Raw genomic sequence first — 21125 nt, forward strand, 5'->3', positions numbered from 1 at the left:
CATCACTCTCCATCAATATTTCATCAGCACATTTAGGAACTATTTTTGGTAACTGCAGTATGATGTGCAGGTGCTGGAGTAAATTCCAACCCAGAAAGATCCTTTACAGCTCAACTTCACACATTTCATAACATGCCTTTAAGATGTATCGTTAAAAGATTTTATGACAATGATTTTTTAATCCGTGTTATGAAGAAAACAGATTTTTCTCTCCTATATGACCCCAGTCACATCACCTTGTACTTGTCAATTGATTTGAGATGTCATTTGTATCTGATGCGTTTCTCTAATTAAGATCAGGGGGAGAATCATTGGCATTGAGTGGCTCCACACGCCCATCGATTGGACAAGAGAGTCAGGGTGTGTGTATTGCGTCGTCAGACTTGTCAGGAATCCCACTAGTGGATTGAGACACAGCAATAGCAACACCAGACTAAGTACAATTTCCATGTAATTGTCCATTGTTACATTTTTATGGGTCAATGCTGGTGTCCAGCTTTTTCAATCATCGTTTTGTTTCCTGTGACCTTCTATTTATGGCTTCAACATTCTAAGCCACTGCTAAGATCATCAATTTCCTATTTCCATGTTGCAACTGTAATAAGCAACTTTGGAGCTACTTTTTTGTGATCCATAATGAAGTTGTCAATACTTTTTAATACATTTTAACAGCATTGACGACTGGAGATCAACAGCACATAAGCCTTAAGCTCTGCCTGCAATACTAGTCCAGAAAATCAGCAACTAATTGAGGAATTTAACTCTTAAAAAATGAATATCTTCATGTCTACATGAAATGTCTTTAAGAGATGTATAGTCTAAGAGAAACAAAAGGTCAATTGACTTATCTGGCTTTAATATATCAATACTGAAGATGCCTTATTCTTTTCACATATAAAACTAAGTAAATCGGTTTAGAAAGTTTGCCCATAATTTATTTTAGTCTGAGCTGAGCATAATGCAAAATAAGTGTTTGGATTGTGGAATATGCCGAAGCAAAGATATAAATCCCTTCCAGTCCACCACCACCGCAGGCATATCCCCATTGGCTACCTGCAGGAGATTAAAGAGAATAATTGCCAGCTGATTGGCTGTTACAATTTTAATGGACCTTTGATGCATAGAGTGTTTGTATTACCTTTGTCAGCAAGCATAATAATGGGATAGTTTGACACACTTAGGTAAAACAAGTTTTTTGGGTTTTTTTTCCACAAAGCAAAAAAAGTAGTCATAACATATCCATTGGTAGGTGCCACAAACATACTGACTGGAAAAAACACAGAATATGAACATGTAAAATTCAATATCTTCTAATTCTACTAGTTCTTCAGAAGTGCAGAAGATTTTTGTTGATTGCATGGTATAAAAATACTTTTTTCTCAACTGCAGCATAAACTATGTTTTACCTTTTCTTTGATAGCATGAAAATAAATGAGCTCTTACCTGGTTCCTTCCAGATCAGGGACAGTTGCATCTGACAGTCCCATGTTCGTACCTCTGCCTGGTGACACTAATCTCTTCTTGTAGGTGACCTACCTCTGCATTCCCAATCTGTCTGTGTGCGTAGGTGTATGTGCATTTTGTGTGATGTTGCAGAGCATGTCTCCTCTGCGGTTCCGCTTTGGAGGTCCAGGAAGGGTGAGCTTCTCATGGTTGTCATTTTAAGGTTGGAGAGCAATCATTTCCTTGGACAACATTCCCATCCTCATCCCTGCTTTCCGCCTGCTCAGATTAGTTCCTCTCGCTGAAAAGATTTGCATGCAAAATGTTTTTTTCCTCCTTATTTATTTTTCTCTGTTTTTCCTGCTTGATTTTCTTTATGTCTTTGAAATCTGTTTCTTTCTTCTGTCCTTCTCCATTTCCTCTTGCTTGTTTTCCCCTCGACGCTGTAGAGCATTTTATTACAATTGTCAGAAAGAGTAACAATTATATTGTGGGGCGATTACGACAGGGTGTTTTACCCACAGATCACCAGAGCAATTAAAATCTGTAAATAAGACTACCCCTGGTGCCTCAGCCCAAACAATGGAGTCCCGTAGGAAGTGCTTGTTTGAAGGAGAAGAATAGAGTGTAAGAGCGAGTTTCTCTCTGTGATTCTCTCGCTCTCATTAATTACAAGACACTCCTTCGATCCAACACAACTGTGTCGATGGGCAGCTTTGTACAATCACATGACATACATTTCAGACACAAGATGAAGTTGTTTACTTTTGTGCAAGACCTTGCATTACGCCACTGCACTTTGTTTTGCAGCATGGAAAAGATAATGCAGGCCTTCTATAATTGTACTGGCAACAGCTATTAGGAAGAAAGAGGCTTTCTTGCATTCCTTTGAATAGCCCGACAAGTAGACACATTTACGCTTGTGCCAATTGGAATGACACACAATCACACATAAAATGTGATGCTTTTATGTGTGGCAAATGGACAGATTTATAGGTTGTAAGATATGGGATGGTGAAATTTTGCTTATAGTAGTGTTCAGACAATACATCACTGTTCACATGCAAATCACCAGACTAATAACACATACATATTTCTGGGTGTAATGGTTGTGCTTTTTATGCTCGAAGCCCTTAACTTCATGCTAGTAGTTTGACCTGATTTTCTAAAACCATTTTCTAACACCTCCTTAATAAAAAAAGGAATTTCAAATATTTTAAACTTCCAAATTAATGGGAATCATTCATTAAAATAATAATAATAATGCTAGCCTTCCCTTTCTTTAATGTTACTTCAAAATTTGTATGGACTCACATCCTTCCACAGACCAAAGATATACAATACAGGTGAAATGGTAACTCTGTCTTAACTATAGATGGTTGTTACTGTGTGTCACAGTTCTAAGCTCATTTAGAATTTACAGATATGGTTAAATTAAGTTAATGGTACTAAATTACCTTGATAAGCAATTAAGGTAAACTTAATTGCTTAAGTTTACCTTAATTTCTTATTAAACTCAAAACTTGAGCTACTTCAGCACATCTGTTTGTCAGCTTAATAATGTTCTTGGCAAAACCACAGGGTAATCTTACTAAACCCCAGATCATCCAGTACTATGTTGTGTAAGTGAACAACTTAACGTGAACTTAAGCTAGCTATTAGTACTTTTTTTTGGTTGTTCCTCATAACTATTACAATTTAACTATTTCATTCACAGAAGTACACAATCTGTTCTGAGCACTCTGAAAACCACAACTACTTTTTGGTGTTTCTTTTTTCTCTGTGGAGACAAAAGAGCTCTTTGTAGTTTCATGGGAAGACATGTGGAACATGTCGTGTATTTGGTGTCAGGATGTACGCATACCGCTTCCGCAACTCCATCCTGCTTCATGAATTACTCAATAGTGGAGTTTGAGCAGGTTGAAGCAAAGGAACAAGACAGAGTGAAGAGGGGACTGTGGGAGTGTTGCCACTTGGCACACACTAAGATGATGCCTTGCTCCACGGGCTTCACCACAGGCTGTATGCCTTACCAAGATCCTGTTTACAGTCAGCTAAAGAAGCTGCCAGGCACCCATTTCCATAATTTTGCCTGTGGTTCTCTGTGCAAACTAATTTCTCTGCAAGAGATGCATCATGAAGCTGCCTGCTCTGTAGTGTTCTCATTTTGCATTTTGTCTCTTCCCTTCCTTTTTGTTTCCTCCTGTTTTATTTCCATTTTATCTTTCATCATTCCTTCCTCATCTTGACTAGTTTCTCATTCATTAGATGTCCAAAAAATTAAATTTCTGTCCTTTAAAGGTTGATTTCCATATTTTCATTTAAAATTTATGGAGGATTGGGCAAAAGTGTTCAACCTGTCGAGAGTTGAAGCTTATGTTGTTGTTTTTTTGATTATTGTAATTTTCACCTTGTTAGTCTGTGACTATTTAACTGTACCTTATTTTGTTGGTCTTTTATACCTCTTTCACTGTTTCGATGCTACCTTTTGCTGTCTGTGTGCATGTCAGTGTGCCATGTCCTCTCTGCCTTGTTTGCGTTCCTACACTCAAAACATTGCGTGAGCCTGCCTTACGCTGCTTCCCTCCTGTTCTTTTCTGTCATATATTTGTGCAGATTTTTTTCTGCTCCAGCCACTTGTGTAGTTGCCATGTTCCTGCGCCTTTACATCAGTGAGCATCTGCTCTTTCAACAAGGTCCCTATGGCCTCAAATGTCAGAGCAAGCAGCTGCCAGACAAGTGCATTGTGCAGTGGGCTTGTGCCTTGCCTCCTCCCATCCCTTCACTTCTTGCTCTCTGATGTTAACTGTGATTGAAAGTAAGTAAGCAGCAGGAAGTGGGGGAGAGAAGAGGGGACGGGTTTACCCTTTTTCAAGAACCGGATTCCTGCAGATCAGCGCAGTAATGCGGTCACTGTTTCTCAGGGTCTGGCTCCTCTCAAAGGCCTTAGGGTCAGATGGAGGACGGTCGATCACTGCGATGGGAAGCCATATTTTGGTCCATGTACTGTAGCTCTCAGGGGACAATGTGTGCACATTTAACAGTATGTGCCATCGGCTTTTGTGTGAACATTTGCTTGTATATTGTGTGTACATATATACAGTATATTGTATGTGTGTACAGTATACTTTCACAAGTCTGTTTTCACAGTGTAGCATTTTGACAACGTGGATTCCCTGTCGTGGTTCGTAGTATGGGTGGTTCCACAAAATGTCACAGTGTGCTTTTATTAGAGTATATGTGGGCTCGGTTCACCCACGTGAGTGTGCGTATGTTTATGTGTGTGTGTGTGTGTGTGTGTGTGTGTGTGTGTGTGTGTGTGTGTGTGTGTGTGTGTGTGTGTGTGTGTGTTTGCAGTTGGAGGATTGGTGCACTGAAGCAGAAAGGATGGAGGGTGACGAGACAGGCAGGTACCCCTCCAGGAGGGGCCTGGGGGCAGCGGGCCAGGGGTAGCCCCTCCAGCTTCCCCACAGCACACACTCCTCTGCTTTCAGACATTCATATTGATTTGTCCAACAGATATGGCCACAGGTTAGCTGCTCTGCTAAGTACTGCTCTTTTCACCTCCCTTTTCCTGCAAACAAAGACTGGACACAGGCTCAGTGATGTTAGCTGATGTTGTGTCCTTGATATTACTTATTCTCTGGTCATAGCAATAGCTTCCATCAGGGGGCACTGTTAGATTCACTCTTGCCTTTTTGATAACCCAACCGAACCCAAACTATCGAGCTAGGTTCTTGATTGTCTTCTACTGGGGCTATTGGAAACCATGAGTTCAAAGTTGTCGCAGTTCTGCAATCTGTGAGAAAAGACTATCTAAATGTCAAAGAGTTCTTCCCCTTTATCACAGAATCCCATAACGTAGAAATTCTATTAATTGTAGCCTATTATATGTTAGTCTGGAAACTTGCTTGAATTTGTGCCTGTCCTTTGTTAAGCATAGATTTAACTTTACAGACACAAGTCAGAGCAGCTGTCGATTGGCTTCAAACAGTTTGAATTATTGTCAAAACTTTTATTCACAATAAGTTGGCATGCTTGCTCTCATGCTTGCTAATAGATGGATGATTCAGCGCTTATAAAAGACTCATTGGTGACACACATAACAACACATTAACACAAGTAGAGCTTCCTGGAGGACTCTGAGGTTTGAGCTGTCACAGGTGTTTGATAAAACTGCTGCTGTGCTGCTTGTTTCATAACACCACCCTACTCGTGTTGAGAAGAAAATTGGCAGCTGTTTGACATCTATTAAAAAGTAGATTCTGAGATTTGAAGGAAGATTGTTGTAACATGTTGTGTATTAATTAAAATAACCTTCTCTGACTCACCATCAACCTTTCTTTATCTGGTGTCTGAACAGGTGTGAGGGTGTAACAAGGAACAGGGAAAGAAACACCACAAGGGTGTGGATTTAACATAACTTCCCACGCTATAATTGCAAGCAAGTGTACTTTTACAAGCACTTGTCATTTGCAATTAGGAAACTGTAGTTTAGGATAGCTATAAACTACATACTAGCTGATTATCATGTTTACTTTTGTTCTTTTATGTATCATTTATCATTATAGACAGCCTGGCTTTCTTGTGTTGTGTATGTTCACGCTCCTCTTATAGGTGAAAATGTCAAACTACATATACATATACACACTTCTTAAAATGTATTAATCGGACAGAAAGGCCATATTTTCAATTTAAAGTTCTGTTCTGTTCGACCTAACTATAAGTTTTTAAAATAATTAATTATTATTAATATTGTTATTTATGAATTATTTGAGTATTTTGTATATCCGTGGGAAAACAAAGTTATAAAAACTAAAGTGATGGTCATATCAAGTTGCAAATGGGAGCCACATGATCACCACAAATGTTTTTTTATTTTATATTTATTTCACCTGGATATTTATGTATGAATGTCAAGCTCTCCAAAAAGTATATGTTCACCTGTGAAAAACAAAAATTCAATGTTGCAGAAACTTAATAACAAGAAGTCAGATGTGAAAATACATATAATGAAATGATACTGGCAAATAAGCTGCACCTACATGCACCCCTTTTTTTTTTTTATGAAATCCTAATTCTCTTTTTTCTACTTCTGGTACAAGAAATGACTTTGACTTGCACACAAACAATTTTTCACTAGCTAACAGTACCACTTACCTGGAACATGAACAGGGAGGACAGGGACTAATTGCAGGGACAAATGTTCCAGACTGTGGGGTTTGTAATTGTCTGAGCCTGGTCCATCCCCTGTTTATCTCAACCTCTGTTGGCAGTCATACACATACTACACACGCTATGCTCTGATTTAACCAGAGGCAAAGCCCCCGTCAACCCCAACTCTCCCTCATCAAACATTCATAAAGGCAAGGTTCTCAATGATTTTCTGTCTCTTCCCATATTCACAGCTTGTTGTCCTCACCCTCCCCATCTCTTTCCAGTCAGACAGTGGAAGTCAGGCGGAATTATGGCTGAAATGGCCGCTGGCTCCCAGAGTGTGTGAGTGTGTGTATGCCATTGTTGGTGTTGTTGTGGGGTATGTGTTAGCACTGTAAGGTGCTCTGTTGTAGGCAGACACAATGGTTGGACATGGGCAATAAAACAAGGGGATGAATGAACAGTGATATGTTCATGTACTCAAAATATTAATAGACCTCATGCAAGGTATGGAGCTCGACCTAGCCTGTTCCCGTGCATTCCCTCCACTTTTCTTTGTCTTCCGCCCCAACCCCTGAGCCCTGTGCGTCGTGGCAGCTTCCAGACTTGATCTAAAACTAGCTCATTCGTAGCCCCGGTCACCAAGCCCAGGGCACACCATCTGTAGCCTGCTGAGTCTTTCCATGTCTCTCTGTGTGTATATGCAGTGTGTATTCATCATATATTTGTATGTGTCTGTTTGCATGCAAACTTACAAGCATGGGTGTGTGTATATTGTGTGTAACTGTGAACCCAAACCACCGTGCCTCAGCCTGTTAGTCTTGCTACTTACCAGGCTTAGCCAGATGAGGGCCACTCAGCTGGGATCTAATTCCTTCGACCCTGGCAGCACTTCACTCCTGGCTCATTTGCCTCTCAAGTGTGCATCTGTGACCTTGGCTGACATCTGAGAGGGTTAAACCGTAGACTTTGAGATATGGCCATCGCGATTGAGTTGTAAGCTAGTTTTTGGATCAGAGCTTTTGCAGAGCCATCTGGGTCTCGACGAGGCTCAGAAAAAGGTGATCCCTCTCTTACTCCCCACAGCTGACCCTGGATCAGCAGTGAGGGCAAAGACTTTAGGAAGAAGCATCCTCACTGGGGTGTGTAGTGCAGAGTAGGGATGTTTGTAGATTGAAAATTAGGAGAAGAATGTAATGAGAGAGTTGATCTGTTACCACTCCTTTTTAATCCCTGTTTTCTTTGTATCAAGTTCTGTGAGTGACTTCTGTCTTATTTTTGTCCTGTGGCAAACAAGCTCAACCAAAATTCTTTTTTTTTTTCTTGCATCAATTTTAATGTGAACAGTGTCTATGCCACTATAGACAATGGTTTGAGTTCAATAACACTCAGTCCTCAGATATGCCGGTTTAACAGTTAATGCAGCATGTCTTTATATCGTCACTACAAACAAGACCATTAAGTAGCTGTTAGACCACAAACAGAACAACTTTTGATGAGTGATTTACACACTTGCCTAACCAAACCCATGCACCGACTCATTTTCATAGATAGTTATACCCATACACACACCCGTATACTGGCTTGCTGTGTGCAGTCTTTATATCCTGTTTGGAGGAGTGCCTAAGGGCCCAGTCTGGCACCTCTTCCAAATAAATTGCAGACTCTACGTTGTGTTTTAAAATCTGAGGCCCTTTAATTACGCTATTTACTAAATAGACAAACAAAACTTGCGTCGATGCAGCAGCAGTGCCAGGTGAGCCAGAAGTTCAAACACCTGGCAGTAAGCGTTCGTCTGGCATAGATGTAAAGCTTGCATGTGCATGCATGCTTTGCTCATATTACTGTGCTACAATTACTGTAGATTTCTTCCACGCATGAATGACAATCTTCATAAAGTTTAGGACAGTTTCTTCTGTTTGAATAAAATCTTAAACGCAGCTGGGAATATGTGACTCATAAGTTCATCTGTGCCATCACTCATGAAATGAATTCATCCCCTGTTGTAAAGAGAATGACTTAAAGGAAAGGTTTTAATTGCTGAAATGAGACAGAAGCCAAACAGAAACAATTTGAACTCTGACTACACATCCAGCGTCTTGCCAAAAAAACACACCATGGCAACCCTGCTAATTATATTTTTGTACCTGATATTGCTTGTTTAAAAGTGTTGCCTGACAATTCCTTACAATAACAAAGGTGTCACCGATTTGTTGAATACAGCCGGTGTCTTTTCCAATCCAAGCAGTAATTACATATGCCTTACAGCTTATGATTATACATTTCTACTTGCATCTTTTTTATTTATTTTTTGTTGTTGAATAAATTAATAACATTTTCTTGTTAATTCTGCAAATGCATGTCTAATTTTGCCATTTCATTTTACAAGAGTGTCTTGTCTCATTTGATGATCATATAATAGCCTACAGCTGGACCTGCCCAATTTATTGACTTCAAGATTTATGACTGTTTCAGTGGGGTGTGTTTACTGCCACTAGCTTCTATTATTCGATCTAATCAAGAATGGCAATGTCAACAACTAAGTGACTCGTTATGTTCAGTTTAGACATAATGCCATATGTATCGTTCTAAAAGTTTATACTGTTTGTTTTCACTCAAGGAACATTACATTTAGTGTCTGTACTTCCTTTTTGTAACTTAGAACAAAGAAATACACATATTCCTGAAACCCGCTGTCTGTCGTGGAAAAATAGAAAGCTTCTATTTCACAGGTTAGCCTTACAAAGAGGCTTCAGAACTTAACACCACTTCCCCTGAAGCTAAAATTATGATATTTATCAGATGTAGTTATTATATACTATAATTAGCTGGTCCAGCTTGACCTTGCTGTTGTCACCTGAAGACCTGTGGCAACTGTGACCACGTTTGATTGACGTTTTCGTGTGATTAGGGTTTTTATGTCATCCAGTTCCTTGGCTATAAAGCTGTTGAGGCAAGCCTCATTCATCCCCACTTTTGTTGTTCTATTCAGATGATGCCCACAAAGCACTGACGCTTGGCCAAGACGATTCGGAGAAGGAGAGGAGGGAAGAGGTATGGGTTGAATCTCTCAGAAGAAGTTTTCACAGCAACCAGATTCCCTGGCAAACTTGAGTTAGTGCTCTCAACACCAGGGTATCCCTCTTCGAGGCTCTCAAACGGCAGATTTAAAACCTTTAAATACCAAGCTGTGAAAAAGTACAATCATGGGCAGGCTCTTAGCCTCTTAAAGCTAACTCATTTGCACCATTTTGGATTTATGAATCAACAGCATCTTCAGGCGAAGCTCCTGTGTCTCTTTACAACAAGCACTGATTCATTTTGCCTGTATTTATCAAAGTAATTTATTTATCCATATGTGGATCATTAGTGATGAAAGAAGGGATTGTTGAGTTTAGACGGACACAAATCACTGCTCAATGTTGCCCTTTGGATTTTATCGGTGTGGCCCCAAGTAAACGTCAGTTTTATGTGTGTATGTGTGTCCTTGTTTTTTTCTCACTTTTCCTTCAAGCCAGCTGCATGTGTTAAACTTGCTTTTAGCCTGGCACAGGTGGCTTGTAGGCCAAAAGTCACAGTCACTCTCATTCCTCCCCAGTCAACCTCAAGTACACACACACAGATCCAGAGCCTTAAGGGGTGATCTGTCTCTCTAATCCTTGTCGGAAGAGTAAACGGCCAGGAGGGCCCTATCTGTTTCTTTTCCTGTTGCTTTTTTATTAGAACCTGATTGCATTTGAACAATAGCTGTCTGCTCGTAAATTTTGTGCCTGTGTTGACATTAGGCCACATTCCATCCCATAGCCCGAGGAGGAGAAGGAGCAGGCAAGGGTGTTTGCTAATTTGTTACGCTGTTAAGCACCTAATGGACATCCACCTGGTTTTTGAGAGCAGTAGCTGTAGTTCAGAGGCTTGTCTCCTTTGCACTTCCAGACTCCAATAGTGTTTTATTGCCTCCAATTATGAAGGCTATTTAGAGGCTACCGAGCTTTCTGTGTGTTTTTCTGTTACATCTGGTTCAGCCTGTTCTAGACAGGGCAACCAGCCAGACCACATCAAACACTTAGGGTGTGAATGAGGCAGGGTCTGTGTAGGTATGACGAATGTTCTTTGTCTCTGCTGTAGGTTCCAACCAACTCTCCATGAAGTACATGGAATTGATGCAAGTACTGCCTATGGCTGGGGATGCCTATAATGAGTGTTATTTGTTTCATGTGGTTTAATATGGAACCCAGATTGCAGCTGGCATGGGGGACACTTCACACAGTCTGAGGAAGGAGCTGCCCCACCCAAAGGCACCCATTTTCAATGGCAGAATTAGTGTTCCCAGCAGCAGCAGAGTCATGGTGGCACGTGGGGGAGAATGTTCAAAAGCGCCATGCAGCAGCCAGGTCGTCTCTTGCCTCCCTACTTGCTAATGCATTTTTGTGTGGTTTCCACAACCATTAATTAAAGAGGAAAAAAAAGTGCATCAGATGTTAGTTTTATTAGCCCAGGCTCCTTAGAGGGAATCAAAATGAAAGGAGCATATGTCGCGCATCTGATGACGCCAACCCCCACCTCCACCCCTAGTTCGTGGTTCTGTCTCCACAATTGCCCACCTCACATATTTACAAAGTGTACAGTCAGCAGCTGTCTGAAGACAGAATAGCATTTGACTGATCGTGAGGAAACGGTTAAGACATGGCTCTCCCAACACTTTCTGGATGGCTGGATCACACTGTACTACTTAACATTTAATGCTGAATGTGGCAGTGATTCGGGTAATGGGAGACAGAGATGTTGGGTAGGGATCTGAGGCTCTGATCAGGCACTAATGAAGACAGGCCTTGGACTTCACAGGACCCTCGGAGACTTGGGTGGTACAGGCTGAGATCTTAGGTTGGAGACTTAACAGGTTGGGCCTTGTTCTTGATGGCTCCCTGTTATACTGTTCTTTGCATGACATTGTTAAAATCTTCCACAACACAGTTGAAAGATAAGTCAACATATACATTTTTTGCCTCTCTCCCTCACCCATAATGTCAGTGCTTCAAAAACTAAGACCGACATACTAATTCTTACACAACTTTACAATTACAGAATGTACATAGATAATATATGTCTTTCTTTCTTCTCTCTCCTTTGGAAATGGTTGCATGCCTCCTTGTCACAGGCAGACTGATTTATGGGACACAGGCCTGTTTTTTCATGACTTGTTTGATTGCATTCTCAGCTATCAGGTACTCCAGTTGCCAAAACCATAAAAACTCACACCTGCAAAGGATTTGTAGTCAAATGAAGTGCAGGCAGATCATGAGAAAGCAGGTGAGCTGCGGCATTTCACTTCCCTTGATCAGTACAGGCATATAATACTCCTCACAATTGTCATGGATGATTGATTGATGTTTGCATCATTTCATCTTAAGATTTAATTTTTTGGCATCCTGCAGCCATTGAGTAGGGCATGGCACATATTTTTAAGATGATTCTCAACGCAATGCCCATTTTTATACTGAATTCAAGAACCAAGTAGAGTTAAGTAATGGTTTTTTTGTTTGTTTGTTTTTTGCTTTATTTTCTCATTTTACTGATGAAGAAATATGAAAACTCAGGTAATTGGACCCACAAATTTATAATCTGTTAGGTGACCATTTCATCTTTGAAATTCACAGCAGTAAAATAATATAACAGAAATATTACACCATGCATTAATTTTATGTCTGTGAGGTAGATTTTCAGGTTGAAATCAGTGGATTTCTTTTATCAGACCTGATTAAATGAAACCCCATTAAAGCTCAACCCAAACTCTTGAAGGTACTTTTCACGAGAACATTTAAAAAACACATTTTCACATTGATTCAAAGCGTAATTTACATGTCTCACATATAATACAAGTACACTCTGTTTAGAATGGGTATGTGAGCCTCTGTCAATCCCTTCCAAAAAGCTTCGCATGAGCGTGGCAGGACTTTACCCTTGTCCTAAGATAATGCCGAGACAAGCAGTCCCATGTAGTTACAAATGACCTCCTGTAGCAATAATGTAATAAGTGTTGTCTCTTATCTATGTTCTCTGGCTTCTTTTTCACTTGGCCTGACACAATTGTGCATTTATCAGTGTAATTGCAAGAGTTGGAAGGGCCGATGCTGTCTATTAGGTGGATTTCCATCCTGTTAAGAGCGTAGTGTCTTTTAATGTATGGCCCTACTTGAGTGTACTGCTACACAATTACACACCAGCCAGAGATTGAGTGGGTTGATGATGCTGATGGCTGGGATGGTTGGGATGATGGTGATGATAGTGATGATATTGGACCACTGCGCACTCTTCTTACAAGCCTTTTAGAGAGAGACTTGGAGTGAAACAACAACGTGAAACCAAAGTTAATCTTTTTATTTACTCGTTTTTCTCTCCCTCGTTCACCTCTCTTTCCTTTCTTTAACCATGTGATGGGTCCTGTGGCACTGGGAGAGGGGGATCGATGGGGAGCGCATTACAGTAAAACGTATTGATTAGGAGACCTGTGAGCAGCGTGTTGGAGATGGTGGAATGATGCAATGCTTAAAGGAATTTATCCTTTGACTTTTACATTAACCTTTTATTGACTGCTTTGCCTGTCCATAATTAACACTCACTTTAGCTAAAGTGGTTAGTTTGAGCGCAAAGGGGGCTCCAATCCTTATTGCAGGACAAGCCGTGTATCTCCCGCCCTAGCCGCAGTTCAAGTGCACTGTGCTCTGTGCAGGAAAAGGCCTCTGTGGAATAGAGGTGATAGAATCCTAGATACCTTTCACATTAGCATACCATTTGAGCAAGGGCCTGCCAGGCTATAAGGTTTCAGGGCAAATTGAAATGAGTGATTGTGTTGCCAATCTCTCTTGACCGTGCGCCAGATGGGATAGTTAGGCCCATATCTGTCTGGGGTTAATCCATTGAAACAACCTGGACTCTGAAACACATTCTGTCCCTCCTTAAGCCCCCAACCACACATGCACACCTCTTTGTATTTGACCTTAACTTTAAGGTGGGCTGTTATACCATGGGAAAGTCTTTTGGTGAGCCTTGTTTTTAACGCCATTGTGGCTTACGCTGAATTTCTAGCTAGAGCCCCGGAGAGCTTAAGGCACTTCGCTTGATATTGACTTTTTGTTTGGTTCCATTTTAGCAGTCAAAGACGGTACTCAGTGAACAGTGGTAAATTGTGTAACACTGTGTGCTGAATTACCTGCACTACATTATCTTTGATAGTCTTCCAGTCTTGATATCTTTTATATCTCCAGTAAACCAGGGGCTTTTTCTTTGCAAGCTAATGTTGCAATTGTCTTGCCAAATAAACTGCAGCTCTGTTGAAGACGGCTGTTCAAGTTTTCATAGCACATAGACGTTCAGCATGAGTTAGGGCAGCAAAAAAGAAGCAAGGGTTTCCTCTTTCAGCTTGAATGCATGAAATCTTGTTTATACCAATTCACAGGCTTGAGTTCCCTTGGCCTATAGTGTCCTTAAGCTGATGTCAACAGAACTACACAGTGTGTGGGTGTGCATGTGTGCTGTCTGGGTCAGTTTTCACTCCCTCACTTTCTCTTAAACACTGTAGATATGTATGCCAGCCATGTCCTCTTCCTCCCTCTCTGAAGTGGCACTTCCTTTAATTCTCACCCTAAATAAATGATGAGAACATTTAAACACACAGCTCGTCGCAAAGCCCCAAGGTCACCTAATCGTATTATTTATGAAGTGATGTGCTACATAATGGTACTTAGTGCATGTTAACAGATGCTATTATCAGGCCCTGATCCAGAGCGCAGAAGATATATTGGAACAGTGGATGTTAATACTGCTCCTCACCACTATAATGTAGAAGCTCTTTAAAGGGCTAACCGCACCAAAATGCAGCACTTAGGCCGAGAGCCAGTTGAACATTAAGTGGCTCCGATGGAAATATATAACCACAAATTGTGGCAGCCTGTGGCTGTCCCCTGACAACTTAAACATCCCCTCACCCCATCCATAACTGACCTCCGTATCCTTCTCTTGAGCTGTCTATGTCCTCTCTATCCCCTCCTTTATTTGCTGGCCACAGGGTGGTGGTGGTAATGTGTATGTGTGTATGTGAGTTGGATTGTTTTATGTCTTTAGGGTGTGGATGGGGTAAAGGGATATGATAAGACAGGCCCATTATAATGACTGGGTGGGGAGAATAACTGGCCTTGTGGAACAATTTTGGGTTGAACCTTGTGACCAGCTATACTCCCCATTGTGAAATTCTAAGGCCACCACTCAGAAGCACGCCTACACTCCACCCATACAAACTACACATGCCATCCTCCACCCCTCCTGCTTGCACCTCCAGGTCAAGGGTCACTCTCATCTGTCAAGAGGCAGAGGGAAGGCAGATTTACAATGACAGCAGAGAGCAACACCAAGTCGCTGCAGTAAATATTTACACTGGTCTGACAAAAGATGCATCTAAGGTTTGTGGAGGTTCCAGACACTGGAGAAATGACAACTAACCACACATTATTAATTCATATACAATTTTTGCTGTGGCATGAAATAACTGAAATTGTCACCACTCCATCATGATTTCATCAAGCATTGGGAGTGAGATGTAATCTTGTAATCATACACACTAACAATTGTCTGCACTTATGTGAATACCATTAATGGAGTGTTCATCATGATGACTGATAACGTGATTTTCTGGTTATAACACTTTCTCCTTTTCTGCACCATTCAGGTTAACGAGCTTCACACAGTTGAACATTCCAAAAACGTAGAAAAGCCAATGATTGTTTGAGTAATATCAACAATTTAAGAATCATCAGCAATCTGAAGAGCGAAAAAACTGTTGTCTAAATTATTTGTGCAAAAGAGATGGAAATCTTCTGCACTCTCTTTGCACACACACACACACACAACACACACACACACACACACACACACACACACACACACACACACACACACACACACACACACACTCTTCGAAGTGTAATTGAACAAAGTGTTATTAGTAGTCATAAAAAAAGAGGAAACACACAAGTCAACTGCCTCCTGGTCAAACACACAATGATTCCAATTTTTTTTTTAATCACATGCACACACACATGCACACACACACACACACACACGCACAAGCACACACATGCGCAAAAATACACACACACACGCGCACACACGCATTTGCATGGTGTCTCATTTACCAAATATTAGAAAAATAAAATAAATGAGGGCACTGGTAGGAGGCTGTGTGGGTGACATTGAACACATTCTCTTGTAGCTGATGAGTCTAAGTTATAATGAGAGGAAGTTGCTAATGAGCACATTTGTTTCTTGTGTCCAGGTGCCACTCCAGCCTGGCCCAGACATTGCCTCCTGAAGAGGCCCCAGTGGACAGACCTTTCTGGGGTGTGGATGACCCCAGCATGCCTCTGCCCTTTGATCTGGCTGACATCATCAACAGAGTGGAGTCACTGCTATGGAGGTGGGCCCAAGATGTTGAAATTTGAAATGTTTTAATGTATATGTTGCATACTGGGCGGCACGGTGGCGCGGTGGGTAGCGTTGTCGCCGCACAGCAAGGCGGTTCCAGGTTCGCGTCCCGATCTGTGCAGAAGAATAAAATAACAAATATGCATTTTCACCATTGATTATGTATTTTTCTTAACAGGATGTGAAGAGTGGTTAAAGGAAGTGATGAAGAAAGATGAAAAGAAAACGCCAGCTTTTCTGAATGTGTGGGCCCCACTTCAGCTGGGGGGACCGACCACTGAAAGCATCTCCGTTGTGATCGTACCCAGATTGATTTCCTTGAGATTGGGGCATCGACATCCCAACACTCCATCCTCCTCTATTCCAGCTCAGCCACACCATCTTGGAGTTACCTGGACTAAAACCAGACCAACACAATAGTACCAGAATAGTGCTTCAGTAACATGCTAGCAATGCAAGCTTAGCAACAAGCTACTAGTGTCAAAATGGTCTAATGAAACATAAGTGTAACCTGCATTACAGTGTTAGCATACATTGTGTAACTATTTATTATTTCAGTGTATTCTGTTACTTAATCCCATGTAACCCAGACATGCTTTTATCAGTGAACTGACATTTTCAATACAGTAGATACATATATGCTTTCTATTTGTCACTCAGTGTTATACAGTATGAAATGATAAAAACACACACTTTAATCACATGATATTGCATTCTTCACTTGTGTATAATAATCCCTTGTATTGCTTTTGATGGTGGAATGAGCCCAAAGGAGACCAAAGAAAGAATAATGTTGGGAAGTTATAAATGCCAACCAATCGTGAATATCACCAACGTGTTGTTTAGCGTTTATGGTGCAATGGTGGGCTGGTGCCATGTTTGTGTGTGTGTGTGTGTGTGTGTTTGTGTAGATTTAGCTATGTGAACATACATGTGATAAGTGCGTGTTTGTGCATGTGCACATTCGCTCTCTCCCACATGTCTCCATGAAGGCGCATATGTATGAATGCGATAGTGTGTTTGGGCCTGTAGGCAGCCTGCCAGTTGTTTGTTCTAGAAGATATGCATATGGAGAAACAGAAAGTAGCAGCAGAACCCCTCTGCTCATGCTCAGATGAAAGGGAGCATTGGTAGAATGACCCGGAACACAACCGCCGTTTCTCATAATTACAGCTGTTCAATCGCTTTTAATTACTCTTAAAGTGTGTAGAGCACCACATTCCCCTGTAATGCTGCAGGCCATCCCAGAGAGTAAGAAAAAGATCCAGTTCTTCTGACAAAATTCACTTTCAAAAAAGCTAAAAGGGTGGAAAAAGGGGGCTGACGTTAACGCAGTGTAGCAGTCCTCGTTTGATTCCTTTCTCTATCTAGTTCATGATGAAGTAGAGATGCTGTTTACTATTAAAAATGCAGAATGCACTCTTTTTTTACTTCTGAAGTTTTTTCCAAGATGTTAATGGTTGCCAAACGCTGTTTTTCCTGCTTCTTCTTTTGCTGCGCTTCTGTTCTTTGTTGTTGTCGGAGAGATTTGTTTGTAGATTTTCAGTAGTGTTGACTTGTTTGAATCACTCTGTGCTCCCTGCAACACAGCTTGTCTGTCTGAAGCAATAGGAATGGCAGTAAATTAAAAAAAAAAAAAAACAGTGTTTCATCCAATGACCTGCTTCCTTTTCTTTGTGTGCTTTCAGATTATTGATCAAATTTCTCCTAATAGATTTGACCACCTTTTAAATCTTCTCAACACATGAGAGCGTGTGTCTCTTTGGTGAAAGTGTGTTACTGTGTAGGATAGTAATGGATATGTATATCTTTATGAGTATAATGTCTCCCAGTTGCACGAAAAACTGATCAATCTTCATCAATACCAGAGGAGTATCATACTATATCAGGACAGATTCAACGTCAGTGTCATTCACAGAAAAATGTAAAGACTTTAAATGTGAAAATATGAAAAATATTGAGAATCTTTGAAGGAATCAAGAAGACCAAAAAAAGAATCAAGTGGACTTGCTAAGGTTGGTTGAAGACGTTTTACCCTCATTCAAGAAGCTTCTTCAGTTTTGAGAGAAAACTCATTCATGGGTGTCAGGTGACTACGTGTGCTGATCATCAATAATAGTGCATCATTCAAGTGTGAGTACTGAATGAAGTGGTGCTTGCTTTGTTATCTTTAAAATGCTGGTCTGTTGATTGGTTGGTCAGTCAAATCGAAGAGTCCCATGAAAATGATTTTGATGACTTCACCTGTGGAATCACCAGCAGGACACATGTGATCACTTATCAAGTGAAATAGTCTAACATGTACATCATAAATTAGCATAAAATATTCATAGTTACCAGATGATATATCTTAATTGTGCCGTCAAGAGATTCACGTTTCACCTCGAACAATCACTGACTTGCTTAACACTCTACATCTGCAAAAACTGACATAAATGACAGGAAGGACATTCCCACGACCCACAGCTGTGTCGGATGTGCCTATGCAAAGAGTAGACTAAGTCAAGCATTACACACATACCTCCTTAGCATAGTGTTAGCACCACAGGAGCGGCGTGTGTCAGTCTAGATTCGGTTTGGACCAGCTGCTTGCATTCTGTTCCAATCTTTCAAAGGAACCGACGGGCTCAGAGAAAACAGCTTCAGTGACAGACTGAATGATGTATTGAGTGATTGAGTGATGTCATTCTTAGCGATGGCTTAAGTTCTGTATGTCTCTCCTACATCTCATCTCCACCCACCCACCCCCTCCCACAGCAGTGAACCGCTGTCCCTGAGGTCACCAGTGTTAACTACTTCCTGTAGTGGTTGAGTGACTGAGTGATGGATGAGTTTGGAGCGCTCTCTCCTCAGGGCCTGACTGAAAAAAGGGACCCTCTTGAAGAGACAATTACACCGTGCTGGTGAGAGCCACAGGTATGCATTGTTGTGACCGAGGTCACCCGCTTGCTTACAATAGGTGTAAGGAGAGATAAAATAACCAGGTGTGTGGTGGGGAGAGGTATCAGTTTGGGGTCATATCCCAGTCAAATGTTTCAGTGTGTGGCTTTGAGATTGTAGTGTTTGTAATAAAATCTGGCAATAGATCTGAACCCAACTTTATCATGGAATATCCAGACACATAACTTAGATCAATTTTATTATTTTGGTGGATAATGTCAAAAATGTCATCAAATCAGTTTCAATGCTTTCTTTATTATTCAAACGGATGCATCAGTATTTGTATCAAGAAAAGTGAATACACGTGTTAACTTTCCCATGAGCCTGTTTCTGCAAATGAATAGTTTTGTGTAACGTGTCCATATGTGTGTGTCGGTGTGTGTGTTTCATGTTCCACAGTGCAGCTTGGTGTTGGAGGCCCCGGGGCCAGAGAGGGAGCAGTAATTGTAGAAGCAGGCTGAAGTGCTGAAGATAGCATCTCAGCTCTGGGGCGGCTGTCAGCAATGGGATGGGCCAAGCTCATTTGTCACCAACACAGACAAACACCACTGACAAAACGCTGACTTGATTGACTACATGTGAAGCAACACCAGCCATAATGTTTTGTAACTGTTAATTGCACCAAAAGAAAGAAAAGAGAAACTTAATTGGAAAGGGTTCATGTGTCATCTTCACAATAACATGTAATGAAAATCACATGAAAATTATGGTTGTTAGAAATGTGAATATATATGTATGTTTGCGGGGGGAAAAAAAGAAGAAATCCTCCCATCTGACTTCAATACAAAATATTAAATCTGATTTTTATTTAAATAGTGTCCATTGATTATGCCCTCATTGACTTAGACAAAGTGTTATTCAATGTTCATTTATAAATCAACTGTGATGAAAAGATTTTGGGCTTTGTCTCAAGTAAAATTCAATTCAATAAGGTACAAGATACAATAACACTTTACTTTTTTTTGTTGTTGCATTTTTAATCTAATATAAACGTCAGACGCAGTCATCTTCCACAAGTATTTCAAATCCTTCTGTAGGCCAAAATCCAGATTCAGTTAAACTGACTACTACCTGATTTCATCCCCACCTGCAAAACCAGCTGTCCTGTCTGTTAGCAGGCTGCTCACCTCTGTGTGCCGACTGCCCCCCCAGTGAACTTCCTGTTAGACTGACTTCATGACTGAAGTGATGGCAAAGTCTTGATGCTCATGTTGAGGCTGTCAGGAGCCTAGAAGCTGGCAGCTCTGATGAGTACAGTAAAACATGATGTGTGTGTGCGTGCGTGCGTGTGTGTGTGTGTGTGTGTGTGTGTGTGTGTGTGTGTTGTGGCTCTTATGGGAGAGAGGCCTTGCAGATCAAACAGTTGTCTGATCAAATGTAGAGTGTGTTTGTGGTTCGTCGCTGTGGCCCCGGCTCCAGTGACCAGCAGCCGCTGCAGGACCTGACTCTCTCCACCCCCCCACCACCCCCCCTCTCTCGCAGACAAACTGGAGGAGTTGACCCACTTCTCCTCAACTTCATATGAAGCTCTTTGTGAAACACCTCCACTTAAAATCTTCAGTGACACTCCCATTAAACAGAGCCCCGTTCCAACAGTTATATCAGTACCATTTTTACCTTTATGTTATATAAGCTTTTATTCCTTTATATAATGAGCTTTCGTCTGCTGGCAGTTGATTTGATAGCATAAATCAGACAACACTTCAGGGAACCAAGCAAGAGTTGTTGTTTTTCTCGTGAAGAACTGATTACTCTAGCATATTTTATTTCACCTTTACAAACCGAAGTTCATACTACCTGCATGAGAAAAAAACAAACTTCAAACATGATTGTCTCAGTGTACCGGTAGTTAAACCACATACTGTGTAACATATTTAACTATAATCATCTCACTCTTCTCTTTACACTCATGAGCTCATCCACCTCCTCCCTTCAAACCCTTCACATACCCTGAACCCTGTTTCTCCAGAGTGGTGCTGAAGCTTCTCCTCTCATACCTGTCTTACTCACTAACCACTGCAGGCCCTGTTAGCACCCAGTCATTCATATCAGTGGGATTAAATGGATCGTTTTCCAGCATTAACTGCTTCTCCGCCAAGTGGTCTTGATGT

At 41.0% G+C, this 21125-nt stretch overlaps 1 protein-coding gene across 6 annotated transcripts in view; it reads left to right on the top strand.

Moving 5' to 3' along the window:
• The window catches only part of fto (FTO alpha-ketoglutarate dependent dioxygenase), a 129912-nt gene extending 112200 nt beyond the window's left edge, over window positions 1–17712 (top strand). For 2 of the 6 annotated variants that reach the window (XM_068317117.1, XM_068317108.1), the window contains exons 9-11: window positions 4801–4974; window positions 15926–16066; window positions 16253–17712. In XM_068317117.1, coding sequence (XP_068173218.1) covers window positions 4801–4974; window positions 15926–16066; window positions 16253–16259 — 322 coding nt within the window. In that variant the 3' untranslated portion in view covers window positions 16260–17712. Of the gene's footprint in view, window positions 1–4800; window positions 4975–9592; window positions 9655–15925; window positions 16067–16252 lie in introns of those variants that run through there. The other 4 variants (XM_068317125.1, XM_068317138.1, XR_011035549.1 and 1 more) reach the window with 3 other exon arrangements.
• Window positions 17713–21125: the final 3413 nt, after the last annotated feature.

The sequence above is a fragment of the Antennarius striatus genome, chromosome 1 (genome assembly GCF_040054535.1).
Source record: "Antennarius striatus isolate MH-2024 chromosome 1, ASM4005453v1, whole genome shotgun sequence".
Lineage (NCBI taxonomy): Eukaryota > Metazoa > Chordata > Actinopteri > Lophiiformes > Antennariidae > Antennarius > Antennarius striatus.